The sequence below is a fragment of the Scleropages formosus genome, chromosome 19, assembly GCF_900964775.1.
Source record: "Scleropages formosus chromosome 19, fSclFor1.1, whole genome shotgun sequence".
NCBI classification, from domain to species: Eukaryota; Metazoa; Chordata; class Actinopteri; order Osteoglossiformes; family Osteoglossidae; genus Scleropages; species Scleropages formosus.
The window spans coordinates 24,450,256-24,462,339 of NC_041824.1; the positions used below are offsets into that span (position 1 = coordinate 24,450,256).

Consider the following 12,084-nt stretch of genomic DNA (forward strand, 5'->3'; position numbering starts at 1 on the left):
TATTTTAAATAGTGTTCTCAAAAGCAGCTCCTCAAAGCACTTTATAAAAAGAGTTGAAACTCTAAAGCAAAGACATTTACAATAAATAAAAGCATTTGAAAATTACAACAACCAAATAACACAACCCATCCGTTATTTACAATCTCTTGTGCAGTGCAGGCTTACAGTGGTCCAGCATCTAGCCCAGAAATAGAAGTTGTTAGAGAGGTTACATGCAGGACAGGGTGCCAGTCCATCACAATCTCTCTCAGACACATTTACTCATTTAGCTAATGCTTTTCTCCAAAGCAACTTACAATGTTTAACCTATTTTCAATTATTTACCAATTTATACAGCTAGATAATTGTACTGGAGCAATTTAGGGTAAGTACCTTGCTCAAGGGTACAATAGCTGGAGGTAAGATTCAAACCTGCAACCTTTAGGTCCAAAGGCAGAAACTGTAACCACTACACTACCAGCTGTCACTCTCACTCACTCACTCACACACACGCTACAGGCAACTCAGAGCCACTAATTCACCTGAAACATGTTTCAACTATGGGAATAAACTGGAGAACCCAAAAGAAAGCCACGTGAAAATGGGAAGAACATACAAACAATTTAAGCTGAGAATGACTCAAACCCACATATACACAGCATCTGCTGTACCGCGCAAGAACAAGAGAATAACGCAAACTAAAAAAGAAAATAATTGGAAGATTACGGAAAGGGCGTAGAAAAAAGGCGCACACCAATGTATAAGTAAGTCTGAATATGTGGGTTTTAAATCTGGTCCCCAGATCAGTTCTGGCAATCTGAACATAGTTTTGAGTTACATTTTCTCTATGTTTACAATATAATGTAGGAATTTTAGATATTTAGTGAAAAAATGGGTTAGCCTATTGAATCTCAGGAACGCACTACATTTTCCTCTTATAATGAATGATAATGAAGACTACAGAAAGTTTTTACATTACTAGACATAGAGTCTGAATGATGTTTAATGAAGCTGAGCACCAGTGCTTTAGAGACATTCTCTGTAGGGCAAATCCTCCCATCAGACACAGCCCGTATCCAATGGATCATAATACTATTTTCCAGATGGCTGTCTGCATCATGATACTTTCTTTAAGCCCTTGATTGCTTTTTGTCAGGTGCTCTCCAGTTCTGGATCCTTTCAGGTATCTGCACAGCAGCCTGCTGCAGCTTGCTCACAACACACTCCTGGAATGTGCCAGCATGGGTTGTACTACGTCACAACCGAAACCTATCTAAAGCACCCAGACGGGGGCCGAGGATGGCTTTTGGGAAAGGCGGAGCTTGAACACCAACCTGAAATTTAAACTGCAAAACTCCAAGGAAAAGTTAGTCCCTAAGCTCATCCAGGGCAGCAGGTCAGGCCGAACACTGCTCATGCAGAAATGTGCACTCTGGTGTTCATGTGCAGTTATAGAAACCTGTGGGGAAGCAGCTTTTCATTAACAGTAATGTAGAAATTTTAAAATGAGAAAGGGAATTTCGGTGCCCATGGCCCTAAAAATAAATCCAGAGCTGTGTAAAATCAGTTCAAGTTGTTTTCTCTCTTTCCTGACAGGCCTGACATTTAAATGTGAAATCCATGGGGATGATAAGTAAGGAAACAGAACAGAGTACAAAGACTTCAAAATAAACCCAATTCCTACGTGGCCTTTCACCCTTGTCAACACACAGCAGCCAGTCAACAGAGCTAACCCTGGGGCCTCGCGTGTCACTTAGCGTAACCTTGGCAGGACAAGGACTCTATTTTTAACATGTGAAATTGTCCCACTGAGAAGTAAAGGGTCAGAAGGCCCACAAAAAGCCACTGGATAATTCCAAGCCATTGCCGCAATGTTGGCGAGAAGAAAAGACTGAAAAGATTGTAAGCCTGCAAACAACCAACGCACATCATGCATGCACGCACGCACACAGAGAAAAACCAAGGTGCCCCTGTACGTTTGAGTGCTTGTGCCGGATAGGTAATCTTGCCCTGAAGGCCGCGGAAAACAAGCCATTTTCTACAATAACACTGTCGGAAGGAGCGACCAGCTGTGAAACCAGCTGTGCTCCAGCATGCATCAAACATCACCTGCACAGGGCAGCAGATACTCATCACATGCCTGGACAAACAGGTGCCTCCCACCCATCTGAACAGATGTAGAAAAAAGGTCTGGTGGAACCAGGGACAAAGAGAAACTGAGATCACTTTAAAGTCCCAGGAACCACAGGTAGACGGCAGCTGCCTTGATCATTACAGAGTGCCACAGATGGCTGTGACTGGATGAGACATTTCCATTTATTCATTTAGCTGACACTTTTCTCCATAGCCACTTACAATTATTTAACCCATTCATACAGCTGGTTAAGTTTTCCAGTATCAGTTCAGGGTAAGTACCTTGATGAAGGGGACTACAGCTAGAAATGAAATTCAAACCTGAGCTCTCCAAAGGAGTGCAAGGGTGGAAGCTCTAACCACTACGCCACCTGCTGTCTTAAAGTGGCACAGTGCTTTAGGTGAGCACCACTGGAGAGACCAGGCCCGCTCTTTTTGTTTGCAGGGAACAATCTATCAGACAAACTGGTTGGATCCCAAAGCATGTTTGCACCAGGCTGCCACCAACACAGTGTATTTCACAGAGCAAACGGGCTCTTGGCTAACAGATGGCAGAAAAGAAATCGGCAACAACCTGCTGAATGCTGACTAAACGATTATTAGCAAGGAGCAACGCAACAGCCTCTGAACCATGAGTAAATGTTTCACCATGTGGTGAGTGTGGTATATTAGAGTTAATGAACGAACCCTCCCCCCAACCTCAATCTCAAGACTTTCCCAGAGCAACAAATGACCCTCTCACAGGCTTTTCCAAAGTTTCAAAAAAAGCAAAGTTTACAGAAATCCATTCCCAGGCTCCAGCAAACACGGTCATATTTACAAGCTATTATTGTACATAGAGACAGCTACTCATAATCATCTCTGCGCACACCATATCATCTAAAACCATATTGTTCGCTGTTCCAATTTAGGGAAAAAACAGTTCTGGGGCCAATATCCTTAAGTTGAAATGAATGTCAAAAGGAAAACAGAAAAGTCTCTTCATATCTCTTCAGATATGATTTACATGTCTTTCTGACTCCTTGAGTAACAAAGACAAAGCACACACAAAAAAAAATAATAATAAAAAAAAATCAGTGACTCTGTGAGGGTGAAACACACACACACAAACCACAATGAAACACACAATGGCACAGTTCAGTCTCATAACCCTACTGTACCTTTACATTCAAGAACCAAAGTCACATTACCAACCACATATTAAAACAAGGTACGGCTACACCACAGAAGACAACTAGGAACAGGCAAAAAGGCGTTGTGCAGAGATGAGCACAGATACCAAACTAATGACATAAAACTGGGTGTTCTCCCACCCCAGAGAGCTGACACTAGGAAGTATGGAAACAAATATTCCAAAATGGAAATGTTTCACAAAGGCCCAATATCGTAGCCTCCCTCAAACAAACACACACACACTCTCACACAAACTAATCTAGTTACCACGTAAGCTGTTTGTTACTGTCAAATTCTGATTGTATACAATATTTGGTGGCATGTCTATAATCTCCATTCAACCACCAATGGCAGCTGGGTGCAAATTACTCACTAGCTCACTTTTCCTGACTGCTTGGTCAGTGCCATGGCAGTCCGGCGCCTATCCTGGCACCGCTGGGAATGAGCCTGGGGTGGAAATTATTACACATTAAAATCTGTGAAAAGTGCTCATTTGGAGATGAGCAAACAATTTGCATTTTGCAGTCCTCTCTGCCCAGCAGATGGCATTCCCCAACCAAGAGAGTTTTCTTCTCAAACTTCAAGTAATTCTTATTTTCAGAGGGATGCCCTCCCCCCAATCAGGCTTCTGACCACACCTGGGCATAGCTCACAGGAGAATGAGAGCCAGAATTCCCTTTTTTCTTCAATTAGAAGAAAGAAGAAAGGAGGCCCTGATGTAAGGGTGTCCTCGATGAGCTCTGCAGTGACAATGGAAGAAACACAGGCATCTCCCTGCAGTCTGAGCATTATTTCCAGGCTTTGAATGACAGGTACAAGAACTAACAGCGATTACACTGCCAATCTTCCCATAAGGCCTTTAAGTCCTTTTGCTAAGTCAGGTGCAGCGTATGTGATGCTGATGAAATTGCCTGCAGATGCTGACAAGAGACACACTTCCCCCCCCGCATGAGCAAAGACAGGCGCAGCCACTCAGTGCCGCACTTCATGCACTCGTCATAGGCGGTACCGTTACGCATGACAGATGCCGTCGTCGGCTGTCCTCCGCAACCTCGCGGAAATGTAATTAGGATCGAGTGCATACGCCTCATCTGACAGCTCCGATGACTGCAGCTGTCGAGCACGAGTGACAGTAACCCCATTCATGGGCGTGACGTCTCTCAGTCTGCAGACCGCAATGTGCTCCTTCTGGTTCTCAGGTATTTTGAGCGTTGGAAGAGCCTGAGCCAAGAGAAACATGTACTCACGCACACAGTCAAAACATAATTAGCATACATTGCATAAATGTGCACGAGTAGATCCTGGAGCTGAGACACATCATTAATTGGTATTTAGTATACCCCTTCATCCAAGGTGACTTACAGTACAAGATGAACTACACTTGACTATGTAGTTTTTCACCCATCTATACAGTAGAGCAAACACACACACACACACACACACACACACACACACACACACACACACACACACACAGTGGGCAATTCGGAGTTACCAGTTCACCTGAAACGCATCTTTAGGCAGAGGGAGAAAACTGAAGCACCTGTAGGAAACCCACAAAAACACGAGAAGAACATGCAAACTCCGCACCGACTGACCAAGATTCTCACCCATGTTCGATCACACAAGTCAGCTGGCAAGAGGCATGAGAGCTGCCCTCTGCACCATACAGCCCATACACTGGAAGACAGAAGTGTAGAGGCACCTTGAGAAACATCCTGCCAGGAAACTGCGAGGCACTGCCTGACTCCTCAAGCATCTAAAACAAGTTTGGAATTACAATGTCAGGTGCCTCGAGAGACCGATCATGTGACATGGCTTGGGGTGCCATTTTTCTCAAAGAACGAAAAGATCTGAATGTTCAAACATGCCTGTGATTTGCATGTATACCTTTAACTAGTTTTTCGTTCAAGATTTAAATATATAACAAATGGGGAGAGGAGAAATGTGAGGACCATCACTGTAAAGTCAGCTCCCATTTCCTGTTGCCCTGTGGTCTATAAACAGTAAAATGTTTAGCTATGGAATTCCAGCACACTGGTCTCCCTCGAGACACTCCCTCCAGCACGCAACACACCGGCTTGGATTACAAACACAGCTACCACAGTAAACACTACGGCCGGGCGAGTCCAGGCCAAACCCACCTTCTCCCTCTCCACTCAAGGTCCGAAGAGGAAGCAAATGTGCAGCATCCTCTCCGTCTGGCCACCAGTTCCGTGGACAGACGCACCCTGACTCTCAACTCCCTCCACAGCTGCTTGGAAAATTTCAGAAGGAATCCGACAAGTGTGTGGTCCACATTACGGAGATGGACATTAGAGCACCAGCAATAAATCACATTAAGTGCATTATTCCACAGATATCAGCTTTGGTCGACCTTTCAAATCACACAAAACCGCAAAGCAATTTGCATGATTTTGGCTTTAAAAGAAAAGCTCCCAGTTTAACATGCTATACAGGGGTTGCTCTATGTACATTTGTCTGTACACTAACACACACAAAATGTATGAGATTCTCATGCAAATGTTTGCTCTGAAACCCTCTGCAGGCAAATTAACTCTTCCTGACCCATTAATGTGTGTGACACAATCCCGTCACGTTTTTTCATGGAACACAAACACACCCTCTAGTGTGTGTGTCAATCAGAAGCGAAAAGTCAGTGTCCTGTTTGGTGTTGCTGGTTCGAATCCCACCAGCGATTGAGACACTTACCTTGGACTGGTACAGGAACGTACCCTGCTATATAAACAGGTAAATCCTATTAAAGCTCATTATGTAAATTTGGAACAGCAGGTGGCGTAGTGGTTAGAGTTCTGTCTCTGGACTAAGAGGTCACACACAGGACCTCGAGTCTCACCTCCTGCTGTAGTACCCATGAGGAAAGTCAGTGCTTACTTGTAATGGGTATAGTAAAAATGACCCAGCTCTATACACATGTATAGTATATGTATATATAAATTTTTATATATATATATATATATATATATATATATATATATATATATATATATATACACACACACACACACACACACACACACACACACACACATATATTATATATATGAGAATCAGTGCAAGTAGTTTAACAGCAAGTGGTTTCTTTGGATTAAAGCTTGAGCTCAGTAAACAAATGTGAAAAAAAAGTCGTGTTTAAAAAAATTTTTTAAAGAAAAAGATCAAATAACCACCTGATCCAGCACCACAACTAACTCATTCGCTGAAACTTAGAGAAATGTGGAGCTCTTGCTTCCCCCTGCGAACACGAACACGAACACACACACACACAGGCGGCACGTGCTCGCGCGCGCCTTCGGCTCACCATGGTACGCAGGGTCGGTTCGTCCAGAGCCGTGTACTTTCCAGAAGACATGATGGATGGTAACGGGTCCGAGCGGCAGAACACTAGCCCTGCGCTCAAGTCGAGTACGTGAATGGACGTGCGGTATTTGCACTCCTCCGGAGTGTGTGGCGAGTGACCGGCCTCTGGAGACCAGGATGCTTCCCTCTCGTCGCGGCACTTCGTGGCGCGCGCGCAAGAACAGCGCGAGCGAGACGAGCGCAGGTGAATTCAACACAGCGACCTACTGAAATGAAGCCAGCAAAGTCTTCTCATACTCCTTAGCATATTTTCACGTACAGATTCACTAAAAATTTCACAACACAGTTTTAAAAATTAAAGTGTTATGAAGTTTTCATTCATTGTATCTCAAGTCAATGTTATGAAAAATTAGTCCTTCTTCAAAAAAATATACCCGCGTTGCGTTCCACCTGCGTTTCGCATTAAGCATGCATCTGATGGATGCGTCGCGTATCCATTTTTTTTACTAGAGGATTTTATAAAATAAAATAAAAAAAAAGAACCGTTAAATTTTACCGGTGACACTACGGTCATCAACACTGAGTGTCACAAACTGTGAGTACCGCTCGCGCTTCAGCTAAACCCACAGCCGGAGACAAAGCGTAACCTTCGAATCCTATCTCCCCGCTCAATTAGCCCCGGCCGAAGCACACGCCCCAATCCAACCAATGGGCCAATGGAAGGCCAGAATTTTCAAACTGGCACTACCCTCTCAGGGAAATACGAGCGCTGATTGGTCAAACCAAACGACCGGGGATAAGCGGTAGAATGGCGTTCGAACCTGACAAAAGCAGGTGATTTTTTTTTTTTTTTTTTAACTATTTAAGTTTGTGGTATAAAAAAACTCGTTTTAAACACCTTAACACTGTTTTCAGAACTTATATTTATACTTAGTTATCTTTTGAAACAATTAATGAAATTCCACTGCAAAACAAGAAAACGTCAAATTTGTAGCAATGGCAATGTTTCAATTTTATTTTCTTGTCAGAATAACGATGTTTAAACCTCTTTACTCACTAATATCTCATAATGTTGAGTCAAGCATTACTATGACAGTTACAGTAATTATGGTACACCTCAAGAAAACCTTCTCCGAAACACTTCGGCGCCAACAAGTGTTGAACATAAGTACTGTAGGTATTACTACTGACCGAGTTCAACTGTTTATTATTATTATTATTTTCAGGTAACACTTTAATGTAAGCTGATTTACAGTGTTGGTTTTGTACAAAGGAGAAAGTGCTCACAAGGTCACAAAACCTTGTCACCACAGCCAGCAGGTGGCACAGTGGTTACAGCTGTTGCATTGCACTCCAAGGACCCAGGTTCACCTCCCACCTCCTGCTGCAGTATCCTTGATGAAGGGGCTTACAGTGAAATCACCCTGTTGTACAAATTGGTAAATAATTCTAAGGAGCTCAACACAGAAGATGACAATTCAGAATGAAATACCCTATTGGAGCTCTAATAATAAAGATTAACATAAGGCTTGACACAATAATTTAGCAAAGGAAATTCATTAATTTCAATTCAGTTGAAAACAAACAACTGAGAGTAGTAGAAGAGACAGTGAGTGAAGAAAATTGGATTTTTAAGGATACTGAAGGTCTCAAGACTGGCAGCAAAGAAAGATGAATGGAAGCTCAATCCACAGACTGGGAGCTCGCTGTGAAAATGATTCTTTCCTGCACATGGGGATGTGACTGACAGGATCAGCGACCTCAGGCCTGGAGAACGAATTTCTCAACCTCCACTGTTGATAGCATAGTTTTGATAGTAGTATTGGATTTTTATTGGACTAGACTTTGAGGCCCAGATGGAGTGCCAGGCGAGGTACTGAAACCATGTGCCGACCAACATACAGAGGTGTTTACTACATTATTCAGCCTCTCATTATAGCAAGCTGCTGTTCCAACATGCCTTAAATCCTCCATGAAGTGCTTTGAGAAACTCGTGCTTTCACACATCAGAACCACCATCCCACTTGATCTGGATAAGCACCAGTTTGCCGCAGAGGATACCATCACAATAGCTCTCCACATCACTCTGACACACTTAGACGAACCAAGTACTGTAGTTATGTGAGGCTGCTATTTGTGGACTTCAGCTCAGCAATTAACACTGTCAGCCCTCTCAAACTGGTCAGCAAACTGGACAACCTGGGCCTAGGTTCTTCTCTGTGTTCGTGGGTCATGGAATTCCTAACAGACTGATCACAGTAAGTCAGAATTGGCAACCACACCTCCTCCACCCTCATCCTAAACACAGGAACCCCACAGGGCTGCATGCTGAGCCTTCAAAGCAGGTGACAAGGTGGCCCTAAGAACAATGATGGCCAAACTGTCTTGGGCCAACAGAGGGGCAAAGCACAGACACACCCAGAGAATCTACAGCCACTATAAGAACAGCGGTGACATGCGGCGCATGTGGAAGGGCATCCAGGCCATCACTAACTACAAGACAACATCACCTGCCTATGACAGTGATGCCTCCCTTCCAGATGCGCTGAACAACTTCTACGCTCAGTTTGAGGTGCAGAATGACATGACAGCGAGGAAGACCACTCCTCCTCCCAATGACCAGGTGCTGTGTCTTACCATAGCTTGTATGACAAAAATTCTACGCAGAATCAACCCACGGAAGGCTGCTGGACCAGACAACATTCCTGGCAGACTGCTCAGAGGATGTGCGGACCAGCTGGCAGATGTTCTCACTGACATCTTCAACATCTCCCTGAGCAGCGACATTGTTCAAGCCCACTACCATCGTACCACTGCCGAAGTAGTCTTCAGTGTCCTGCCTCAACGACTACCATCCCGTCGCATTCACCCACCATCATGTAATGCTTCGAGAGGCTCATCACGAGGCACATCAAGACCCTGCTGCCCCCCCTCACTGGACCCCTTGCAATTAGCGTATTGTCCCAAGCGCACAACAGATGACGCCATCACCACCACCCTCCATCTGGCATATTACCCACCTGGACAAAAAGGACATACGTTTGAATGCTGTTTATAGACTTCAGTTCAGCATTCAATAGAATCATTCTTCAGCACCTGATTGGAACGCTGAGTCTGCTAGGCCTGGAAACATCCATCTGCAACTGGATCTTAGAGTTCCTGACTGGGAGACCTCAGTCAGTCCGAATCAGTAGCAGCCTCTCCAACACCACCACACTGAGTACTGGGCCCCCCCAGGGCTGTGTGCTCAGTTCACTGCTGTTTACTCTGCTGACTCACGACTGTGCAGCAATGCACAGTTCGAATCACATCATCAAGTTCAACATGACCGTGATGGGTCTCATCAGCAAGAACAACAAGTCAGCATACAGAGAGGAGGTGCAGTGGCTAATGGACTGGTGCAGAGGCAACAATCTGTCCCTGAATGTGGACAAAACAAAAGAGATAGTTGTTGACTTCAGGAGACCACTCTCCGCTGAACATCAATGGCTCCTCCATAGGGATCGTCAAGAGCACCAAATTCCTTGGTGTTCACCTGGCAGAGAACCTCACCTGGCCCTTCAACACCAGCTCCATGGCCAAGAAAGCCCAGCAGCATCTCTACTTTATGCAAAGATTGAGGAAAGCCTCTCTCCTACACCCCATCCTCACCACATTCTACAAGGGGACTATGGAGAGCATCCTGTGCAGCTACATTACTGCCTGGTTTGGAAATTGCACCGTGTCAGCTCACAAGACCCTGCGGTGGATTATGAGGACAGCTGAGAAGATCATCGGGGTCTCTCTTCCCTCCATCATGGACATTTACACCACATGCTGCATCCATAAAGCCACCAGCATTGTGGATGACCCCATGCACCCCTCACACAAACTCTTCACCCTCCTGCCATCTGGCAAAAGGTACCGAAGCATTTGGACCTCATGCCCAGACTGTGTAACAGTTTCTTCCCCTAAGCCATAGACTCCTCAGTATTCAGGGACTGGACTGACAGTGAAACTTGTGCACTGGTCGGTGCTAAACTGTCCGTTATTGTGTCTAATGTCCCATTTTGGTAAGTTGTTGGAATGTTTTGTATTGTTGAAATGTTTAGTAATTATTATAATGTCTACGGGGGTGCGGTGGCGCAGTGGGTTGGACCACAGTCCTGCTCTCCGGTGGGTCTGGGGTTCGAGTTCCGCTTGGGGTGCCTTGCGACGGACTGGCGTCCCGTCCTGGGTGTGTCCCCTCCCCCTCCGGCCTTACGCCCTGTGTTACCGGGTTGGCTCCGGTTCCCCGTGACCCCGTATGGGACAAGCGGTTCTGAAAATGTGTGTGTGTGTGTGTATAATGTCTACTGCTGTTTGCACAATTGTTGCACATGTGCACTTTATGTAGTCTGTGTAGGCAACTGTATTGTTTTGTGTAGCACCATGGTCCTAGAGGAACGTTGTTTCGTTTCCCTGTGTACTGTACCAGCAATTTGCGATGGTTCGACTTACAATTTTTCGACTATACGATGGTAAGCTGGCTATAGACATTCAGTAGAAACTGTACTTAGAATTTTGAATTTTGATTTTTTCCCAGGCAAGCGATATGGAGTGTGATAATCTTTCGCGATGCCTGGCAGCAGCAGCGATCCACATCTCCCACTGTGCCACACAAAGGTGTGTATTAGGTGCATTTTCGACTTACAATATTTTCAGCGTTCAATGGGTTGCGCTGAACGTAACCCCATCATAAATCGGGGGCCACCTGTATAGCTGAAATTACAATAAAGCCTCTCTTGTCTTGTCTTCTTCATGATCTTCACACTCTTCACCCACGACTGCACCCCTCTCCACACCTCCAACTTCATAATTAAATTTGCAGATGACACTATGATAGTTGGGCTGATTTCAGACAACGAGGAGATGCCCTACAGGCTTGAGGTGGAACATCTGACTGAGTGGTGCAAGGACAACTTGGTCCTTAACACCTCTAAGACAAAGGAGATGGTTCTGGACTTCAGAAGAACAAAGGAGGTAGATCACCTCCACCTCCACATGCATGGAGAAGCAGTGGAAAGCATGGAAAGCCTAAAGTTTCTTGGAGTCTATGTGTCAAAGCAGCTGACATGGCCCTGCAACACCTCACACCTGGTCAAAAAGGTCCAACAGAGACTCTTCTTCCTCAGGAAGCTGAAACAGCCCCAGCTCCCACAGAAATTCCTGCAGATTGGCAGAAATACCTCCTTCCCACTGATCCTCAACACTGGCACTCCACAGGGAAGCGTCCTGAGCCCAGTGCTGTACTCCTTGTTCACACATGACTGTGTGGCCAGTCACAGCTCCAGCACCATCATAAAGTTTGCTGACGATACCACCATTGTGGGTCTGATCACCAACAACGATGAGATGGACTACAGAGAGGAGGTGAGGCTCCTGGCAGAGTGGTGCCAGGACAACAACCTGTCTCTCAATGTCAGTAAAACTAAGGAGCTGGAGATTGACTTCAGGAAA

The 12,084-nt window shown here is 45.1% G+C and overlaps 1 protein-coding gene across 2 annotated transcripts in view; it reads right to left on the reverse strand.

Annotated features, from left to right (window-relative positions):
• Positions 1-7,230, reverse strand: part of smtnb (smoothelin b) — a 64,139-nt gene extending 56,909 nt beyond the window's left edge. For both annotated transcript variants that reach the window (XM_018749020.2, XM_018749019.2), the window contains exon 1: positions 6,608-7,230. In XM_018749020.2, coding sequence (XP_018604536.2) covers positions 6,608-6,658 — 51 coding nt within the window. In that variant the 5' untranslated portion in view covers positions 6,659-7,230. The remainder of the gene's footprint in view (positions 1-6,607) is intronic.
• Positions 7,231-12,084: the final 4,854 nt, after the last annotated feature.